Source organism: Manacus vitellinus, unplaced genomic scaffold (assembly GCF_001715985.3).
Source record: "Manacus vitellinus isolate BGI_N305 unplaced genomic scaffold, ASM171598v3 scaffold_0_pilon, whole genome shotgun sequence".
Lineage (NCBI taxonomy): Eukaryota > Metazoa > Chordata > Aves > Passeriformes > Pipridae > Manacus > Manacus vitellinus.
This window is the reverse complement of record NW_021938789.1, coordinates 26743371-26766375: the sequence shown is the minus strand read 5'-3', so window position 1 is coordinate 26766375 and position 23005 is coordinate 26743371. Positions and strand designations below refer to the sequence as shown.

Genomic DNA, 23005 nt, shown 5'->3' with positions numbered 1-23005 from the left:
TTTGCTTATTTCAGTTCACTCTTGAAGATGATAGAGTCTTCAATGAGAGAAGGCAGCAGTAAACAGCCCAGAGACTGATAAAAGAAACTGAATAGAAGAACACTGTACATAGTTTGTTTTTTGTTTGTTTGTTTTTCTCCCTTTTCCCTCTCAACATCTCCAGAAGACATTAAAGAAGTTAAATTTCTTTTCATCAGTTTGTATGTGTACATGCAGAAAGTATTGTGAACAGTCTACACTTTATCTTTACAGACTATAGAGTGTAACTTTTAAAAGGTTCCTAAAAATGCAGGCAGGAGAATTACAGACTTTTAATTTGTATTATTGAATGCTAAGTGGGAAAGAGGTTTTCAAAGTAAAAAAAAAGAATTTTCTATACTCTTTACTGTCTTCTCTCCCTCATTTAACTCTCCTCTGCCGGTGTACAAAAAGTTCTGTAATTTTTATCAAAGAATCCAACAGTAAAGATTATAAATTAAACAGTTCTTAGTAAACCTATTTTAATGGTTGGCTTGTCAAACAAGAAGAAAACAGTCCATTGGGCAGAATGCTTTGTATTTAGACTGGAATCTGACCTTATTTTCTGCTAATCTTTCATCAGGTCTGTAACTGAGCTGACTGCCACAGATAGTCAGAGATGCAAAAGAACTCAACTAAGGTTAAGGATTTTTCCTAAAATGAAAGTCAACGTCCTAAAGAATGCTACAAATGATACAATGCTTTGAACATAATACCAAGACAAGAAGAAACTGGGTAGGTCAGTATTATCTTCTTTTTCTGCATATGCTTCATAAAATGAATTAACTACTGTAGAAGCAGATAATAAAAATCAAGGTGACTAAAGATTTTCAACTGTATGTTATTGCCACAGAGAAAACTTTGACAAAATGACAATCTTGTGAAAATAGGGTGAAGTAAATGGTGGTATGTCTGAAGAGAGGGACCTTGGAGTTCACTCGCTATTTGAATACATTCCACAATAATACCCCAGCCAACATCCAGAAGCTTTCTCCCTGTTTTCTTTCCCTAAGCTCTCATTCCCATATACAGTTACATTAGCTAGATAGGGGACTGTTGCAAAGACTATTTCTAGTTTTCAACTACTCCTCAGTTTACTAGAATATCCTGTTTCCTGGAAAATACTGCAGGATCTAATCCCAAAAACATTAAATGTGCAATCAAGTCAATGGTCCCAGTTGTATCCCTGATTTTCATGCATGATTAATACGCCCTTGCATACAATAGTTCCGTACAGTCCTGAGCATGCAAATTAGGTGCATGATTTGTGCTCTTGTAGTTTTGGAATTAAAGTAATAAATACATTAACACATTGACCAATACACTTCTCTTAACATACTGGTTACATGTCATTAATCTGGAGGAACATGCAAAATTAATATAGGGTTTAATCCCTTTTTTATGGATCTCACTCCTAGTTGGACTTTCTGTGAGATGATGTTGGTCCACTACTACAAGAATCCTGGCCTTCCTATCTATGATTGAACCATCTTTCTTCATTGATGAGGAAAGCACTGTCCCTTCATACCTGGTAGTAAACACAGGCTTGCCAAAAAGCCAAGCTTTGAAAGTTACATAAACCTACATATCTTAAACTAAAATTCAAATTTTAAAAAGGGAGCCACGAGAAAGATGATCACGTAAAATCAGGAAGAACAGTGTGGAAAACAGTTCATCCTATTAACTGCTTTAAGAGCCATATGTTAAGAAACCAATGCAAAGAATAATTCAGTCCTAAAATGAAAGTAAAATATAACCCATAAATTCTCATTCTCACAATAGTTTAGGTTGTGTAAGTTTTTTTTTTCCTTTCCATAGTGCAGATCACCTTTTTGAGGAAAGTCCATGCAAACTCTAAACAACCTGACTTTCTGGCTAGGTAAAAATGTTACAGTTATGTTACAGACAGGAAGGGAAAGGCTAAAGGGTATAAAAGGCTGGAATGACACTGCTTGGATAAAGAGAACAGTATTGAGTGAACATCATACCACAGCAAAAAAGCATTTTGAAAAATAAGGACATGGATTCAAACCTGAGAATTCAGTCCATATACATGCAATAAATTTTTGACTCTTGGAAGCTGTAAAGCTTTGAAAGAGAGGAGTAATTTTAATAAAATCAGACTAAATATAAAGAGCTTTGATCTCTTACATCTTGTAGCACTGGAAATACCATGCAGTACTGCAGAGATACAATACACTAATGGATTTATATAATGAGTTTTGGCACACACAGACCTGTTGCCTTTACTCAGACATAGCACAGAAGCACAACAGGAAGAAAACAGAGCATACTGATAGTATTGAGACACTTGGGCAAAAGCAAAATACTGCTAGACACTGAGCTCCTTGTCCATGGAAATGCTGTTATTGCACACTGGGCATCCAGTACCATACCCTGTGTGAATAGCTGTGACCTCTGACAGGTGAGCTGCAGGATCTCTTAGTCATCACTGGGCTACGAGGAGGTTTACCCATAACAAATCTCTCTCTCTTTAAATTAGCCTAGAAGAACCACAAAAACTATGTCAAGTGAGAGTTTAAGAATGAAGCATCATGGGATTTTTGTTCCTTCATTCATACATGCAAACCCAATGTGCTTTTCTTGATAACAAAATGCAATGAGTTACACGTAGAAATACGTACTATTAGTACACAGTATTTTCCAAGTTTTGCTGCTCTGGCACATGCCCTTACATGTAACAGTTATTCCACGTGTACCCCTGAATCAGCTCAGTTGGTAACACAGAAAAGCTCAACAGTATACAACAAATGTTGTAATTCCTTCCTGTTACACAGAACACTTCCCTTAAATTTGCATTGAGAAAGCAAGTAAATACTTGGTGGAATGTACTTCAAGAAAATATCCTCGTTTTGTTAGCATCACTATAAATCAGAAAAATATTTGTCAGAATTCAGTTCTTAAGGGGTGTGTGTTCAGCAAATGTGAATTCTCAGGGGCAGGGGTGAGCTGGGGGGAATGTGAGGAGAGTGGAGTGATGATACTGAAAACCTCTTCTATGGTATTTGTGAGTGTTTGTCAGTAGAGTGTGACAAGATAGAAAAACAGCCTCCTCTTAGGAGAGGGGTGAATAACAATACCAGCAACAACAATAACAACAAAAAAGGATACCAAGAGAGACCAAGGAGCTAGAAAAATGTCAGCATTTCTCCTTGGGACATGTTTTCAGAATTCTTCTTTTGGAGGACACCCTCCCACCAACATGGTGCAAAGTGACATTTCCCACCCATAGCTCCTCGTATTCCACTGTCCAAATCCCTGGTCATGCTTTAGATTTGAGCCACATTCCAAATATATTTATGTACACACATATACGTATGTATACGCATGCATTTTTACATCAACAAAAATTACAAAAGTATCAGTATACAGCTTCAAGAACTCTCTGAAGAACCTCCCTTCACTTATGAAATTTGAGTCCTCAAAATATCTTGTGTTCTTTCTGCTGTGTCAGTAGAGAGCAGACCTTAATGATGGGCAACATGCATAAAGAGAAGAGGATAGGAACTGTCCTGTCTTCTCAAGCCCAGCCTGGCGACTAAGCAGCAAGAAATGATGCCAGCCAAAACCTGCTTCCACTTATTTTAATCCAACTCTCTATCTTGGTGATGTAGTCAGTGTTGACTGCTGAAAAAAGTTTGCCTACCCTTGGGAGGAAAAGATTTATCTCATTTTAGAAATACTGTACAAAAAAATCTGTCATTGGTAAGAGTGCATCTAATAATTTTGAAAATTTTCAAATAGGTAAGTATATACTGATTAAGTTTATAAAGGAATCTGTTCCTGAGATTTAAAAAATAATCCAGATTTGAAATGGTTTGAAAACAATAATTAAGACTGAGAACTCTCTAACAAGACCCCAGACCTTCCGTTCTTCTGGGTACTCGGGCTCTTGTGTCTGTAAGATGGAATCATCCCCCTTGGTTAATTAATGTCTTGCCTCCTGTCTTGTCCATTTAAGAGCAATACACTGCCTAGGAGGTTCCCTGGGGCAGATATTTTAACTCTCAAACCAGATATTCCTTCTGTTTATTTTCAGCTGGGATTAACATACCTTGCTCAAACGAGCAAAGAATATGAGGGTCACCTAAAAAGAATTTCAGTGTAGGTGAGGAATTTTCTGAATTTTGCTCCTTAGGCTAAGCAAAAGCATCAAAAGCACTGTGCCAACTGATAAATTATTAAAAGTTGCAAAAACAAGTGCAGTACTCTGTTTTACGCTTTCTTTGAGGTGGAATGTACCTAAGCCCATTACAGATTCATGCCCAGGAAAGAAGCCTTATGTCTCTTCCCTATATCCAAAAAATCCCAACAGATCTGGTGAATCTTAAGATTTCCTTAAGTCCATTATGTCTATGTTTTCTGTGAATGCATGTTGTAAGACAGGACAGAGTAAAAAAAAAAAAAAAGGCAGATTTCTGGCATAGATGTAATGATCAGCCTTCTAGGATAGTTTCTTTTTGCATGACGTTTTCCCCTTTTCATGAGCAAACGAATTCCCTGGAAGTCAGCACTGGAAATTAACTTTGTCTACCTAGAGCAACTCTTCAGTTTTCATATTTCTGCCACAGAGCTGCAATGCTGACACAAACTGTAATCCTGAAGAGGGAATAATCTTTGTCCAGTCCTTGACTAACAGAATTGGTATTTAGAACATGACTCTGCAGTGATGCTTTACTGTGAAATTTATGACTGTTCTTCCAGGCATTGCCTTGAAATTGAAAACACAAACACAAATGTTACCTAGTTTCTGCATACTTGAATACAATTCTGTTCTGTTCAATTAAATGAGTTACTCTGTTGTCCTGGTATTGACTAGAAACTGAGTTGAAGCTTTCTGCTTCCCTGTCAGTGGTATCTCCTTAAGCCATTTCATTGTATCATAATAGTTACAGTTTTACCTTGTTTCATTTGAAGAAGGCTTATTTTAATACTCCATGTGTTATGTTATTTAATATTAGTAAACAAATTAGTACATTTGAAAAGATCAAACTCAGTGTTAGCCTTGCAGTTATTTAATATACATGAAGATTTGCAACAATCCATAATCAAGAGGTGCAGTTACCTTTAACTGTGGTGAGTCTTTCTCCTGCTGATGTAACGGTTTAGAGAGGAGGGGAGGTGGGAAGGAAGCAATAGACAGGTATGTTGTAGGAACCGAGTGGAAAGTAGGTGCCTTGGCAGAGTGAAGTGGAAGATTAGAAGAAAGGTGGAAAGGAGGATCAGAGTCTTCTGATGTTCCCACAAAAAGTAGAGCTGGCTTAAATGTTTAAGAAAAATGAGAAGTTGTGCTATAAAACCAGCTGTAAAGGATGTCAAATGCTCAATAAGGAGACATGTAACTAATCTGAACAATCACAAATGTCATGCTAATTTTATTATTATTCAGTCTACATTTCTGGGAGAGATTTCTTTTCTCAGAAATCACAAAAATGTTGCCATTTGTGGCCATGGATTTCATCTCTATTCTTACGTTTTTCTCCTGTGTTTTTCAGGTCAAATAAGGGTAGAGGTAGCCTGCAAAATCTTCCTAATTAACTAGTTTTACACTTGGCCAAAAACATACTGTCCTAAGCATCTGATTTGCATGTTGACAGCCAAAGCAACTGCCTGAACAGTCTGTTGAAGTGCTGGACAGAAAAAAAGTCTCTTCTAAAACTTTGCCTAGAAACCACACAAATAGTGGTATTGTGGCATTTAATGGCCAGCACACATTTGGGATAGTTCAGTGATGTGCTGTCCCAAAGAGGAACTGGGGAGGGTTTCAGGAGGAAGCATTTGTCTCACTGCCAAACATAATCTGATCCGTTATTATTAGTCATGTTCTCGTAACAGAGCCTGCTATAAATATATCAGCTGGTGAAGTGACACATGTGAAGCACAAACCACAGGGTCTCTGTAGGAGGCATGTCCCTCCCTCTGGAGAACTGGGGCCCATGTAATGGGACAGTGAGGAAAATCGTTCACTGGCTTTTTACATCAGAAGCTCAATGGCAACCCACAAGGACAGAAGGACCAGCACAACTGATACACTACAGAATTTACAGCAGTGCATACGCTTGCTTCTGAGAAGGGACTATCCCTTAACGCTGACGATTTTTAATCATAGAATGGTTTGGGTTCAAAGGGACCTTAGTGTCTAGTTCCAACCTCCCTGCCATGGGCCGAGACACCTTTCACCAGATCAGGTTGCTCAGAGCTCAAATTTTATCGAATGCAATTGCATAAAGCTGTGCCTGTGCACGATACAAACATGTAAATATAAGAAAAGGCAGAGAATACTTATACTAAGTTATCTGAATAGAGAACCCAGGTATTTCAGAAATTAAAATACCTTATCAATATTTGGTGAATTGTATCCTTCATAATAATCCATAGAGCCTCCTCCACTTGCTACTGGGAATTCTAAACTGTCATGTACCAGATCCTCCTCTATATAGAGTCTTGTCAGTTCTTCTGTTGTGTCTTGTTCTCCTCCGTAGAAATCTGATTCTTGAGGCTTTGACTGATCCCCTATATTAAGTGACAGGTCTGCAGTAAAGATTTCCTCTTCATTTTCAGCATTTGTAGCTAGCACTCTGGACATGGAACCACCTTCATATGGTGAAGGGATGTTACGGATAGCGCCAACATGTTCACCTTCTCTTGTAGTATCTAACAAGTCTCTAGGTACTTCAATAACTAAAGGGTCAATTATACCTCTCAAGTCTTTATCTTTTCCTGATTTGGTATTGTTGCTGACATGCTTATATGCTATGTCATGAGATGAGCTGGCTGAAGATGATACAGAGGTAGATACAAGAAAGGACAGAGGAAGAGCTGTAGAAGAGCTGAGAGACACTTCTGTATTTGGAATAACATGACCATCCTTAACTTGGTGAATGCTATTACCTGGGGATATTGCTACAGTTTGAGAGGTTGACAATGCCAAAGAATTGAGTTCTTCTAAGTCACAAAGAGAACTGTCTGGAACTGATGGAGAAGTTAAGTTGCATGTGCTTGAAGGCGAAACACCAACAGTCCTTGAAAACAAGTCACTAGTGGCAGCCTGGAGAATCTTTTGATCAATGTGTGACCAAGAGGAGGAAAGTTGTCTGGAAAGTGAGGACAGTGCTTGGGAAGGCAACTTCAAAAATAAGAACAACATGGGAATTCAAATAAATAAGCATGACAGAGAATTAGGATATATGTAAACTGAAAAAGAAAAATGTCTGTGTGATCATCTGGATTACAGGGTACAATTTCAGTGACCATGGGTGTCTGAAATCACTACTACATGAATCAGAACAGCAGGAAAGACATTTGAAACATGAAACTGTATCAGGTTTTGGCTTGAGGCATAAATGTCAGGCATTAAGACAGGACTGAATCATTACATTCATGAAGGCAACTTGCATTTGATCTGCTAAAGTTATGTTATTTATGGTGCTCTGTTAGTGAGCCTGTCACAGGTTATTAAATCATACAATTAATATTAACAAAATTTTCCCCGAACTATTACTATTATTTTGAGAATAGCACTTGCAGAAGTACATTTCAGGTGTCATTAAGTATTTCTTTTAAAGTATAAAAACTGAAGTGATTTCCAATTATTCAAATTTAATACTTCTACTTTTTCTTAATACTTCCAGGTAAATGTTTAAGAAACATCTTTAATATATTGCATACTTTTATTAAGGCATGAACAGCTACAGAATGCATTTTTTTTTCAAAAGTAACCTTAGTTCCAAAATGACATCAACATTTGTGAAAGGTACATTCAATTCAAACTGAATGTAGGCAGTCAACAATGCTTTTAAAATAGTGACAGCACAGTATGCAGCAGTATATTTTGAGTATCTTTACACAATATTGATTGAAGTATCCTTCTGGTAAAAGAAACGTCCTTTTCTAAGAATGAGAGACTGGTGAGTCATACGTACACAGCATCAGTAGATATCCATTGCTTCAGTAAATACTGAAAATGCATTTTTGTTACTATTAACCCTCAAAATTAAAACTGAGTGAAAAATATTTTTATCTCATTGTTACAACTATCCAGAATAATTAGATGTAATCTCCAAGTTATCTGGACTACTGGAGACTTTAAGTATTAATGTGCTATTTCAAAAGTCTAAATTAATGTGGCAGAATAGGAAGGTTAATTTACTTACCTTCTGCTTGAGTTTTCTTGAGGCAAATAGCTTTATTTTATAGTTAGACAACCTTTGTTACAGAGTCTTCTGTAACAAAGTAAACAGTATAGACTGATACAACACAGCCTGCTAAAACAGAGTTAGGCTGTTACAAGCAATACTCAGTCTCTTTACCTCATCTTTCCTCTCAAACAAGAGCCTCTAAGATATGGTATTAAGGTCAATAATAATGCAGAAGAGACATTGTCATTTTTTAGTTTCCCATGGCTACAAGCTGCACTAGGTCTAAAGATACAGATGGACCAGGCAAAGCCAAGGACAGCAAAACTTGCTCCTGACTTGTATTGCTTATTTATTTTATTGCCATTAGGCCAGAGAACTTTAGTGCAATTGCTCTAGCAATCTAGTGATATGTGTTAAGAAACTCCAAAGGAATAGGAAAAGTGGTATCAGTAAGTGTAGTCAACTCCAGAACACTTTCAGGGCTCCTGTAGTTCTTCTAGGTAGTCAGGAACAACATGTCTTCTTACATGGTATTGCCATTTCTGAATACAGTTTAATTCAGAAACAAGATGTCTGTCTAAGAGTTTCAGTAGAAGCTTGGAGGTTTTTTTTAAACTTATGCTAGAACCCAATGATGGCATGTTACAATTAAGGTTTCTTCGAATTTAGTCCCCTACAGAACTAATTTAGTAATAACTAAATAATAGTGGCAGCATGGTTTTGTAATATGGATATAAATGCTCTAAAGCATCACCTGTGCTCAACAAGGGTTATGTGCAGCTTTAGCTGCAGGACACCTTAGAGACAAGCCTGCTCTGTAGAAAACGGGGAGAAGCACCTCTGAACACAGAGAGACATCTCTGGAATATGGAGCACCTAAGCTGCCTCTTACTCTTGATTTGCCCTCAGGTACCTCTGGGTTCCTATAACAATAAGGGGCCCTAGCTTATCAATACCTCAGCTGGCAGTTTTGTTGGAATGGAAGAGAGAGGATCTAGTTCTCTGTTGTGAGATGTTCTGGAAAACCAGAAGAGACCTGTTCTAGCAACTGTCCCAAACCAGCTAATATTGTTTAGTCATAAGCAATATTTTCAGAGGCCACTGTTGCCTATAAATGACATTTTTGGTAGCTTTTTACAACCCCAAAGTTGTAAATAAGTGTGGAACTTATTTCAAAGTTGAAACATGTAAATGAGCACCAGTATTCAAATATAGGAAAATAGAAAAGGGGACAAAATCAACTGAAATAAGATGTTTATAATTACAGACAAAACCCACTGTCCAATGCTAAAGAGATAAAGAACAAAGGTAAAGAGAAGATTTAGAAAATTTTCCATCTGAGCTTTCAAAATCATTGATACTATGTTAATGCTAATCACAGTTTGTATGCAGAAACTGTCTTAGTTTCTGTCACTGCCAAAGATGTTACGCTCCCTGCACAGGTGACTGTGAAATCTCACAAGTGAATGATAAACAGTAACACAGGAATCTCTCTGCAACATTCTGTAGTACAACTTGTGGTGGTTATCTAGACTAGGAAGGAAAACGATTCAGAACCTATGACACACATTTGGTGTGGAAAACTAAAACTTTAAAGGTCTGAATCCAAGTTCATTGGCAATGTGATGACAATCACCTTACTTCTAAATGAAACAATACTGTCACTGTTGTCCCACCTCAAAGAATGTAACAACAGCCTCCTTGTTGACTGTAAATGGCGAAAGGAGGAAGGTTTTAGTACAGAATCACTAATAATTTTTTTGACTTTGAAAGGCACAGAACTGATCTTGGCAAGCTGTGTCCTGCATGCTTATGTGACCGTAGGCTTTTAGTACAGCTGTTTTATGGGAATGTCTTCACACTGCACTAGGAAAAGTCTACTAAATATATACTTAATGCTCAAATTCTTGCTAAGATTCCCAAATAAATTTTTTCTGTTGACTTGGTTTTTCTGCCTAAATTTTGCCTAGCCCTACTCTCAGTAACATAATAGCTAATGAAGAAAAGACCATAAATCCTGGCAGAATGTAAGACACACACTTGGCTATTAAAATACTTTATTAATAAGATAGTAATGCAATTCTACCTATGCAGGAAAGAAAATATACTATGTTTAATGTCTAAGTTATGTATTGTATTAAAAAAAATTACAAGTCCTTTTAAACCCACTCTAGGGGTGACAGCAAAGAAAAAAAATCCTTACCTTAGTTGAACTTAAATGGTGTATTCTGTCACTAGAATAGCTTTGGGGGATCGGAGGATCAGGATAGTCATCAACACTTTTTGATGCATTCTTTTTGATGACTTCTACATAGGAAACAGGGAAGATGCCTTGTCTGTTGGTTCCTGGTATTTTACCTTCATACCAGTTTTGATCAACTCGCTTGAGAAGAATTACTCTGTCTCCCTGAAATGCATTATGAAAACGAGTTATCAGCACATACACTGTAAGTATATTTTGTGAATAGCAGGTATTATTTTAACACATAGTATCATTTTCCCTGCAGTGCAGTTTCCCATCAGTCTTGAGCATCATCTCCATTTCCACATTTCTACTCCCATTTATAATAACCATATATAAAACTACCAGCAAAATTCCAGCAAAATGAGGGGCTAGTCACGGACTAAAATGCTATTCTTTTATCATAGGGGAATCTCATGTAGTCTCCTACACTTATTAGGGAGAATAACATTAACACTTTTCTTTGGAGCATAACCTATTTTAATTCCTGGCAAAACTACCAGCTAACACCCTAACTATAATATGTAACAGTGACTGTTATGTCCATTTTTCCTTCCAAGTGATAAAAGTTAAACAATAAAACCCATACAAGCGCTTTGTTGTCAGTAAAACTGAAATAAGTGGAGGTAGAAAGCTAAAAAATGAGTCCATGGGAAATATGAGAGAAAGAACTGCTTTTCCTGGGCAGTGGCTCAGTTACTGGTTTTAGAGAGCTCAGCAACTGAAATGGAAAACATCAACTTTCTACTCAATCTTTCTCTGTAGTGAAACTTCATACTCCCTTCTTTGTTGCACATGATGTGCTTTTTATCACATGCCTTTTTGTAACAAATCCTTCCCTATTAATTTTGCATTCTCTTGGGTTTCTTTTATTTTGTTTCTGTAGCTTATAGGTGGAATTCACTAAAACTATCTTTAGTGAGATGGAACAAAAGAAAACCAGTGTAAGTTCACTTTTCAAAAAAACCCCAGATTTGACTGTCAAGATTATGACCACCACAATAAACATGGAAGGTAATTTTAAAAAGAAATAAATCACTTAATTTCCCTCAACCCATAATTTCTCTTAGTTCCTATTCCTGATTGTTTTTTAGAACTCTTTGACATTTATGAATTTCTAATGAGTAAAAAACACTCATTTTCAATAGTGCTGGATTAAGCTCTAGGTCAGCAACAACTAACCATATTCATACTTTTATTTCAAAAGAAAAACAAACCACTGAAAAGCTTTTATGAACTCTAATTCTTTAAAAAACCCAAATGTATGAGGCAGAACTTCCCAGTGGATAAGAAGTACATATTACTTACACACGAGTATTTAATATCTGCAATAATAAAGTTTCTCTATAGTGGTGATATTTCAGTGTCTCACAAACTTCAGAAATTAAACAGTTATTTTACTCATGTGCAATACAGTATAACTACAAGGATGTGCATAGAAATGGCAATAAAATGTTATAAAAAGCAGACTTATTAAATGAAATATTTGCAAGAACTGATACATTCAAAAAAAAAATCTCTGAGCCTTTTTTCTGTATCTTTTATCTTCTGTAATTTTCTATTTATTCTAGATTCATAATAATAGTGACAGCTAGGAATAATTATTAAAAAAAGGGAATGGATAATTAAGGAGAAAACTTGATATTTACGTGGGCAGTTAACAGATGATTGCATATGCTAATCTACCACAATCCAATTTACATGCACGACACATTTATGCTACTTTCAGGTAGCTGAGAAAGACTGCTAGCCAACAAGCTATTATGTTAGTAGTCTCTTACCGTGACATTGCTTTGTGCATGGCAAATTATGAATGCTGAGTGCACCAAAGCACAGTATTGATTTGGTATAGCAGTAGACACTTTCATGGTGTTTTGATGGAAGATAGTTCTAAACTGTACCTTTTTAAGTGATAACTCCACATTTGTGTCTGCACTGAAATTGTATTTGGCAACAGCTTCTCCAATCTCTCCAATCTGTGCAGGGGGAGGTGGCCTGGCAGGCTGTGCTTTTTCTGGAGGAGAAAGTTTCTAAGGAAAAAGAAAACCCACAGATTTTCATCATTTTCATGTGGTTTGTGGACTTATTACCGAAATTAATTAAAGGAATTAAAACAGAGAACAAACCTCAACATAAGAAATAGGGAATATTCCAACTCTTCCATGGTGCTCACCCTCATACCAGTTTTGATCAATTTTCCTGAGGATATAGACAGTATCTCCTTTCTTAAAGGACAGCTCTCTGTAACAAATTTATTTATATCAGATGTTTATAGCTTTACATTTAATTCTTCTACCTGCATAGTTCCTGAGATCTTTACAGTTTGGAACCGAAACAGAATGTAACAAACATTTGAAGAAAAAGTATCATGGCTGTGATCATTTACCAGTTGATCATTCAATATAAAATCAAGTGATTCACATTTATAGCTTTACATTTAGTACCTGTAAGTTATACAGGCCTGTTTTACACTTTGATTCCAAGGACGTATTGTTAGTTACTACCAGAGCACTTAGTATAGCATCTGCATGCAAGTATGATGTCTTTTGGATCACCTGTTTAAGTACTGCTTTTATGACAGGCATCAGAGGGATGTTCTTTATGAAATCAGTAGAGAAAACCAGAAAGTATATCCCATGTCTCTATGGCCTATCACTACCTTTTCATAGCAGAGAATGGTGTGCTTCTGCTCTTAACATTTTTCTTTCAAGACAGCTATTCAGAAGCCTGAAGAACACAGGATCATGCTCTCACCATTTCTGATATTCAGAGCCTGTGATACATTTAATGTTGAATGCCAAAAAAAGGGGAATAATTGAAATCACTAAAAATATTTTCAGATCCTGGCCTGGGAGATCTTTGCTGCATCATCCATTTGGCTTTTCAAAAGCTAAGCTGCTGTTTGGATAATTCAGGTTCTGAGTTTTCTACCAGACATAGCTAATGTAATTCTAGTGTCAATGTTGGGCCATATCTGAATATTGTTTAAATGCCCGGGATCATTGGAACAACAGCAGGAATGAAATACAGGCACTCTACTTCAACTCTCTCATATCCTAAATTAGTGGTTCCTGATCTTGTCTTTCTTATGGACCACTGTTGTCTTGGTATGGGACTTGTCACATCCTGCAGAGAGCCTGTGTATGTTAAGACAGACAGGAAAGTGTTGAAGTAGTATACAGAATTTTTATAACCCCATTATCTGTGACAGTATTTTAAGCACTTTACCTTGTGTAACCTGAATAGAATTCACAACAAACGAAAAGCATTCCATGGTTGACCCTCAGGACCTGTGCTCTAGAAGGCTGAAGATGCACAGCCATTCATGTGTTCTAACAGATACAATGGAGGATATAATAATTCAAGACATTTTTACTGCAACGTAACTTCTCACACAGTTTGCTAATGCAGAGACTACCTGTGCAAGCAGGGTCCTCATTTCCACGGCATTTCCTGTTGAAACTGGCTTAAACAGCAGTTAAGCTGCTACAAGTTCCAGAATCATGAATTCTTAAATGAACAAAAGTCTAGTACTTACTTAGAAGTCTGAGCTTTAAAGTCATATACAGCTCTAGCTGGCAGTTTCTGAAAAGCAGGCAAAGTGATTAATACATTCAGGTAGTATTACTATATGATAAACATGTTTCAACTTTTAAAAAGGTGACCAAGACACAAAGTGAAAAGGATGTGCTTTACAGTGGTTCTTGCAGAAATAGGCAATTAAATATATGGCTTTCATTTTTTTTAAGGCAGTTAAGTGTTTGAGACTTAGTTTTCTAAAAACAGAAATAGCAGCTAAATTTTAATACAGACTGCTTTTCAATTTTATGTGTAACAGAACTACCAAAGTAAATAAAAAAGTTAACTATGCCAATGTAACTTGTAGGCAACTAGCTTTTTAGGTACAATGTAAATTCACACACCTAATATTCTGTAGTATTCTAGATGCTTTCTCTGTTAAACTTGTTACCTTTAGGCTAATTTCAATTGCAAATACTGTATCACTTATATATACGTATATATGAGAAATTACTCTGACAGCTGGAAATTATTGGGAATATTTTGAATTTCTATAATCACATTCATAGTTTTAAGAAAGTCTGAGAAACACAGGACTGGAGTTGATCTCCTGAGTCATCTGTGCAGCTCTCTTGCTATTACAGGCAATCACATTATATCACTCCTATCATATATTTATCAAGTTCTATCACAAAGTACATGCAAGCTCAATATTGTTTCAAAAATAAAGCTGTTAAACAGCCCTACCTCTCCTCACCTGTGCAGCTGAAACTTAAACTTTCACTGTTTTCAAAGCTCTGCTGAAAACACGAACTGTGATCCGGCCCAACAGCCTCCCTCATCTAGTGTCTGCAGCTGACAAGTAACCGTCACCAGATACTTCAGAGGAAGGTGCCAGAAGTGATAAACAGTATTACATGAGGGTATTTGGTGAAATTCTTCAGTGTTTCTCTGCAAGTACTTGCACAGATAAGATTGCTACATTTAAAAAAATTTCTCTCTAGGATATACTAGTGACTAGCATGAGGTGACTATGCTATTTCTGAGAGATGCTACTTGTAAGGATGTAAAGGTGTGCATCTTTTTATGAGAGGAATAAAAAGGGACACTTGTAAATTTTGCATTTTTCTTTTATTCCACATGTTCTTGACAGGGTTCTCTCCCTACTTGTAATTTAAAGGTTAGCAAATTTAGCATACCTAGAGCGTTGTCTTCAGTATAACAAAAAAGTCCCTAAAGTTATTGCAGGGGTCCTGTCTATTTGAATTTTGTAATACTAATACAATTTTCCATTACAGGTCTAAGCCTACATTTAAGAGCATTTTCCTGTTCCTTGCTGTTGTTAAAAACAGTCTTTTAGACAGGAGGTGATATTCATATCAACTGTAGCTAAGCCCTTTTCACTCTTCCTTGACTCTGGTACAGCTGGTACTGTAACTACTAAAGCAAATAACAGAGGAAAGAGGATAGTATTAAAAGAACAGTGGAGCTGATTAAATACAAAATACTTCGCACTTTACAAAACATACTGGAAATAGAGAAGCCTTTTATCTTTTTAAATTACAGTGATCTTAAAAATGGCTTGTAATTTAAGTATTTTATGTGTTTTCAAATTGAAAAATGACTTTCTATGTCATGAGATTCTTTAAAAGGAACACATAACTCAGCTCCTGGAACATTTTTTACCTCTATTTTGTAATAAGCAGTCTTTTTTTTCTTTTTTTTTTGTTGAAATCAGACTCTTAATCAAATTGCAGCAATATAAACATGTCAGTGGACTGTAAATGGATCTGAATTCAGTTCTCACTGTACCACCATTTAGCAAGGTAGATAGCCCAGAGCAAACCCTTAAATATTAGCAATTAAAATATAGTACCCTCTTATGCTGTTATTATTTTGTGCAATATTTTAATAAAAAACAATAAAAAATGTTAACAATCCATGGTCTGTAGATGTTGGTTAATTTAAATGTACTTTATGATTGAATAAAATCCCTGAAGCCTGTTTGGAGTGCATTTACAGTTACATCTATAAGTATTCTTAATATACTAAATAATACACTTCATTTTCCAAAGTGTAGTTTTCAGTGATACTTTGTGTTACTTTAACGGTGGTATGCCTGCTTCCACAACCTTTTCCAAAGCACTAATATGAGTAACCAGTATATAATTACCATCACCAACTGTTACAAACATTAGTGTTTGCTCTTAGGAGAAGTGGTTTTGTCTAACACACCAACGACAGTGGTTTTGCTTTTCCAAACAAAAATAATGGTGAAATATAGATGTTTTGTATCAGTTTTAAACTACCAAGGCAGTTTCTTTGTGTGATGCTTTGGATCTCAAAAGAGCCTTTCCCTAGTCACACCTGCTCTTCTCTGTTCTAAACACCCTCTCTGGTCAACTTTGACAGAATCTATCAATAACTAGTAAATTTATGTTCATATCTATTTAATAGTAAATGGAAGTCCACAGCTTATTTTACAAAGCTTGATATTATTTTAATTTCTTGAAGTACTAATCCTCCTTAATGAAAAAGGAAGATGCTGTCCCATCTGATGATATGATAAGTAACTGTTCCTTTGGTCTGCAGTATTACAGTGTCTTAAAACCAACAGAAATCTTGTCTCAAATATGTTACCGATTTCCCATATGGATATTGCTGTGTTATTCATTGTTGTTTCACTACCTCTTTGTCTGTAGTTCCTCTTCTCTCCCTTGGAGTAAATCGGCCCACATCAGTGAAAGCAGAAGAATAGCTTCCAGGAGACTCCTGGTCTACTGAAAACAGAAATTATGTGAAGTTACGGTAAACAAAACCATTCAAATGTGTAATGCTTCTTGGTTTCATTAGGGAGGTGAAAAGATATTGAAATCTATTATTTTACCTTTAATAGAAAGAAAAGCACATGATATGATGGTTAAGTGCACCTTCAAAGAAAAAAAAAAGATACTAACTCTTAAGCAAAGGCAATGGCTGTCCTCTGATCCACAGTAGAAGAAAAGATATGAGAGAGGATCAAGAGAGCAAAATTGTGCCTCACTGTACAAAGGGATGGACCCCTATTGGGCCAAGTGGAAGACATGACAGCAGTACTGGGACTTCATCAGGTTGCATGACACTGTTTCGGAATGCCAACAATATAAACACATAATTACATGCATAATTACATGATTCAAGCATGCTTCAATGAGAAAATAGTGAAGTAACATTGTTTCCTCCCAAGTGATCTAAGATGCATTTCTACTTTACCAGGGGCACATGTTAGGCAGCACAAGGAAATTTAAAAAGAAGTTATTTCATAAAAACAACTCTGTTTTAAGAGATGGAATACAAATCATTACTCACCAATCTATGTGGCAGACTTCTCTAAAATACGGTTTACCAATGTTTATTACAGGATGGTATCTTTTAATGTTTTAATAAGAATAAAATGAAAATCTTACACATTCTATAGCTCTGCAAGTTGCCAATGTGAAATGAAAATATAATAGAACTATTTCAGATCAGAGGATGAAATGAATTGCCTCTCAACTCCTGAGAACTACTGTTTTAGTCTCCTACTGTCACAGCGATATTTGCTAGTGAAAACGTGATAGATGTTTGTCTTCTTTGACTTCATTCCCACAATCTGTTCTTACCAAGTTCATATATTTCCAAAGGAGTACAAGAGGTTAAAAAGAAAGGAACTGAAAGCAGGTCATCCATTATATTTGGGTCTTACAGAAAAAAGATGTAAATGGTCTCTAGTGGGCTATAGGCTAAACCAAAAAAATTGAAGCTATTGATAAATATATTGGAGGCAAAAAATGAGATCATTGTATTATTTATGCCATTGGTTGCAAGCATGTCACTCCCAGCAAGTATATCACAGTCCCAGTTCTGGACAGGTTTCTTGATATGGCATGTGTTCCTGAATGAGGATCTATACTCACTGCACAAACCTAAAGATACAATGCCTCCAAACATATCTATTATTTTTTTTTCTTTATTCTCTAGCAGAAAGAGAAGGACATGGAAAAAGAGTGAAAATGCAGAAGCTTTAGGACAAACAATTTCCTTTATTTCTCTACAGCTCTTTATGCAGCCAATATTGGTAGTTTTCAGTGGTTTTTTGCTATGACCTTGGGGTCTCTGTGTGATGGTGGCTGTAAGAGACACACACAGATCCAACAAACAGGAAACTTGATTCGAAGTAGAGCTCAGCCATGACTGGTGCTGATGGAAATCAATGGAATATTCTGCTTTACTCATTCTCCACGCCACTTTAAGGATATTAATGTTGACAGAGTGCATTGTTTTCCTTATGCCAGGCTCCTTCACAGCTGAAGAAGCTATCAGAAGTCCACTGTAATATGTGACCAGTGCAATTTCCAACAATCTTGGTCTCATCATGTAGTACTGTCAGCCAGGGTTAATCATGACCAGGCCTCATGTATGATTAATTCAGTCCTCAACTGCGTTTTATAGCCCTTTTTTAATCAAATCTTTTATTCTAAATATGTCTGTTATAACTAGTTAAGAAGAGATGGTAACAGTTTGAATTCTGAGTTCTCTTGAAATACATATTTACTATTGTGCTGTTTGCAAAAGTTACACAAAAAGATGTGAGAATAAAGGTAAGATAGGTCTGATCAAATACTGCTTAATTTACATATTAAAGACATTTTCTCTTACATCCATTTGTGATTTCAAGAATAGCTTTGTAATTTCATTAAATTCTCAAAGATACTCTGTCAAAGAACTCTATGTCTAGAAGCAGAATTCTTAAACTAAGAAATGGTAGCATTGAAAAAGAGAAATAAACTACAGACTTGCCAAAGATATTAATCTAAATCATCTAGCATACAGTTTGTGCATTCCTACAACGGATCTAGTTTGTTTCTTTTAATATTAAAAGGTTAAACTTTAAAAACACTTTAGGCTTGAGCAAATGTTTTTGAGAAAAAAAAGATGCAGCACAGCAACAAACAGCTCAAAGCAGTAACTTAAACTACAGACTGGTCATACTCACCCTGACAATTTCATTCAAGTTTTGATTATTGAGAACTTCCCTTTTAAGAGGATAGGAAATTTCTCAAAACTTCACAGATATATTAAAATTCTATGAAAAGAACTAGTTTTGCTGCCACAGAAATTGGAAATTTATTGTTTGAACAGTGGAAATGGAAACTTCCTAAAATTACCTTAACATCTATTCACAAAAAGTAATATAAAGCATTAGATTCATAAGAAAACAGAATCAACTTTCTGTGATACTGGCAGAATTAGCAGCATTTTAATCGCTTACATTTAACAAAATAACAACACATTTTAGATGCAAATTTTTTTCTTAATTAATAAAGGAAGGATTATCTCCATATTGTTTTCAGTTTGACCAGCATCTTATGATGCATGAATTCCCTTTCTGTAAGATATTTTTCTTGGGAGAAAACCCCCACAATACTTAATAACTACTGTAATTTATAGATCTAATAATCAATTAGTTGAAATGCACTGTTACTTCAGTTGTTCTGATTGCTGTAGTTTGTGAATAGATAGCAAATTTGTCTATCCTCAACACCTATGTGAAAATGACATTCTTCATTAAGAATTTTGTGGGATGAAAGCTTCTTATAGACAACACAAAAATGGAATGAGAAAGGGTGGGAAACACAGGGAGTAAGGCTGGATAAGTCAATCACAAGGATAGAGGAAGAAAGTTAATCCACCTTGGAAACACAGTGCACTATCGTTGTTGTTAGTTGCATCCATGTCTGGAAAAGAGGCACTAAGAGGTAATCTTCCACAATCATTCTGGTACAGTGGACAATGGATAGCACCATCTTGAGGCAGTGGATGAAAAGGCTGGTGCATGGGACTCTTTTTCAGAGCTTTAAGAGATGAATTCCTTTCTGGAATGTCTGGAAGCAGCTCAGTAATAAGTCTGTGTAATATACTGTTGTCGGGCAAGCTTCCCCGTCTTTTTTCAGCTTTAATTTGGTCACAGATGTCTTTAAGTGCAGAATCTAGTGCTTCAAATACAGATGACTTGCATTTTTTCTTTTCGGTTTGTTTTTTAGGAGCTGCACTTTTTTTCCTCCGGAAAGGCACTGGACTGACCAGGAATGCTATCTTAGAGAGGCCAGATTCTGCTTCCTGTCTCCTTGGATCTTCAGTGGTTTCTTGCTTAGCCCTTTCATGTTTTAGCATGGTAGTGAAGCGAGTGTAGGATGCTGGGCATCGCCCTTTGCAGGAGCTAATGAGATGCCTGTGGTGGTGGTGATGGTGGTGGTGGTGATGGCCTGATCCATAAAAGCTTTCAGATGATGTGAAGGAAAAGTGATCGAAGTCACTTTCACTACAAAAGGATGAACCCTCTATCTGGATAAAGTCACTGAGATCAGAAACCACTCCATCTTGATCACTGTCTGAAAAATCTATATGTGATCGTTGTGGCTCATCACTGGTCACTTCAATATGAATTGGCACCAGGGTTTTAGACTTGTAGCTCTGTTGTACCTGAGAGGGATGTCTGACTGGAGTTTCTTCTTCCAGCAAGGACTCGATAGAAAATCGCCTCTTTGGACACAAGCCATTTTTAGGAGGCTCTAATGTAGCAGTTGACAACATTTCATCACCAAGGTTCGGCATTGATTTTGACTTCTGAATTAATTTTTCAAATTCAGATATTCTGGTTGGCACCATGTCTCTGGGCACCTCTTCAGTAGAAGACTCTCTCCAGCCTTGAAGAATACCTTTGTGCTGTTCTTTTTCATACTGCAGTATTCTGGACTTCACAGAACAAATCACCTCAGAATTCATTAAGTCCTTGCGATTGATGCGGTGCATCTTTTTGTACATTTTCAGGAAACCTGGAGCATCATGTGCAGATCTGTGACGAACTCTCGACCTACCACTACCACGGCCCTCAACATATGGGGAGTTCCAGTTCATTGAGCAAATTTCTTTGGAATCCTCCTCACATAACAGAGAGCCCATGCTCTCAGCCTTGGCCTGTGCATCAGGAAAGCTATCACGATCATCTGTTAACAGATCATCACAGCTACGAGATTTTCTCTTTGGAGAAGCATTTTCTTCTGTGCTGCTCCAGACTTCTGCATTTTGGCGAGTCATTTGCCAGCCATTCTTGTAGCTAATTGCCCTTCTTGAATCATTTGGAACAGCTAAATGTTGCCTGTAAGTGCTACAGTAATCTAATTCATTTGAGGTGTTGTGGTTGTGCACTGAATAACTTAAAAGGGATGGATATACTTTGCTAATATCCCCACCTTTATAATCCACAGAGCAGCATGGTAAAAAAGAGACATTGCCAGAAATTAAAAGATTCAGAAAGTTGGAATTAGCATCAGTAAGCATTAGAAAGACTAGAAAAGAAATAGGAATTAGTGCATCTATCATTTTAGGTCAGTACATAGTCTCCTACAGCCTGGGACAGCAGAGCTAATAATTAAGTTACTTTACAGCTATAAAAATGCACTCATGAAAATTTGAACAATAAAAAGAATTCCTTATGAATTATGGTGATGTTATCCCCTCTGCAACCCCCCCCCACCAGAGCAACATAGAAAACAAGCACTAATACCAATTTTGAAGCAGGTCAACAGAAAATAAAAGCTGCAAAGGATTTAAAGATGAAGCCAAACAACAAATATAGACCCCAGTCAAATATTGACTTTTCCAGCATTCCGAAAGAAGTTGCTCAGGATTTTTAAGCTCTATAATGCTCAGAGAGTTTGCAGCATCTGTATTCTAACATAGTTAAGATAAAGATAAATCTTTATATAAGATCAAATAGGAAATTGCTCCCAGTTTTTCATAGCCCACTCTTTCCCTATGTGATAGCACTGAAGGGAGCGGTGCTTTCTACAGCTTATTGAGGGCAGAACAAGGCAGCTCAGGAATTGGATTACAGGTGTAAAGGAAGATGTATCAGTTTACTTAGCCTAACCAGCACGTAGAAAAAACAATAAACTTCCATAACAAAGCCCAAGTTTTCAAGCAAGTTTCAAGATATATTTTTATGCGCATGCTAGATGCAGAAATCATGATGAGACAAATTTGGAACTGTGGTCTTTCGTAATTGCACTGAACTTTCAAACACAGTCTCAAATGACATTCAGTTCAGGAAGGATGCTTCAAACAGCTCAATCTGCTTTCTAGAGAAAACTGAATCTGGATCAGAAATCAAAACACTTGACTTCAAAATTCATGCTGATCAAACAGTTTATAGCATGCTCCTTCTTTAAAAAATAGGTTAATTTCAGGAAAAAATAACATTCTACAGGTGTCATAATGCTGGGAGAGAATGGAGTGACACAGGACACCTTCTGAAAGTTAATTAGCTATGGTAGATATTCTGAACTGAAGGATTTTCAAACACAGAAAGTGTTTAGGTGGAGTCAAATGTACATGCCAGGGAGTTTATAAACTTTTTACTCCCTGGCCTGGTAACCAAAATGGATAAGTTTATCCACTTCTAAAATTACTGCTGTAACATCGGGTTTAAAATACATTTGCTTTCCACCATTTCACTCTTACTATTCCTCACTGCTTTTCTTTGTCTCATACTGCTTTTCTTTGTCTCATTCTGTTGCAGACCAGATATTATGTTCTTTTCAATGGGAATTTACTTTTACAGAGGTCTGCTGATTAATATAGCTATAAAATAGAGCAATTAAGTGAATAATAATAATAATAATAATAATGATAATAATGATAATAATGATAATAATAATAATAATGATAATAATTTCAGCAGAAGGAGACACACTGTATTCAGTGTTACTCTATATATTACTTCCATCATATGTTTTACTGGAAGCCTATTGTCTTTCTAAAAAAATCTACTGAAATCGCCAAACCCAAATGAACAACTGATTCTGTGATCTCTTTTCTGAAGAGATGTGAAAAACAGTAATAGAATGGTGAGTTACTTGCAAAAAAAGAAGTTAATTAGGTTGTATCAGCTGTACTAAGTACTTCCAAGGATTTACAAAATAAAAAATCAGACTATGGATGTTTGCTTGATTAACTTAGGTCCTGATAACTGACAATGTCTAAGACA

At 36.3% G+C, this 23005-nt stretch overlaps 1 protein-coding gene and 1 long non-coding RNA gene across 37 annotated transcripts in view; one reads left to right on the top strand and one right to left on the bottom strand.

Annotated features, from left to right (window-relative positions):
* The window catches only part of SORBS2 (sorbin and SH3 domain containing 2), a 217484-nt gene that overhangs the window by 6895 nt on the left and 187584 nt on the right, over positions 1-23005 (bottom strand). For 10 of the 36 annotated variants that reach the window (XM_018070011.2, XM_018070007.2, XM_018070038.2 and 7 more), the window contains 8 exons: positions 19650-21209; positions 16627-16718; positions 13958-14004; positions 12546-12660; positions 12321-12449; positions 10381-10584; positions 6374-7165; positions 4540-5299 (listed from right to left, as the gene is read on the bottom strand). In XM_018070011.2, the coding sequence (XP_017925500.1) occupies positions 5051-5299; positions 6374-7165; positions 10381-10584; positions 12321-12449; positions 12546-12660; positions 13958-14004; positions 16627-16718; positions 19650-21209 (3188 nt within the window). In that variant the 3' untranslated portion in view covers positions 4540-5050. Of the gene's footprint in view, positions 1-2414; positions 2523-4539; positions 5300-6373; positions 7166-10380; positions 10585-12320; positions 12450-12545; positions 12661-13957; positions 14005-14382; positions 14818-16626; positions 16719-19649; positions 21210-23005 lie in introns of those variants that run through there. The other 26 variants (XM_018070178.1, XM_025894827.2, XM_018070185.1 and 23 more) reach the window with 12 other exon arrangements.
* On the top strand, positions 18-11338 carry LOC108639226. Its single transcript, XR_001920340.2, has 4 exons — positions 18-104; positions 602-757; positions 10493-10624; positions 11306-11338. It is a non-coding gene; the product is annotated as an uncharacterized LOC108639226 (long non-coding RNA).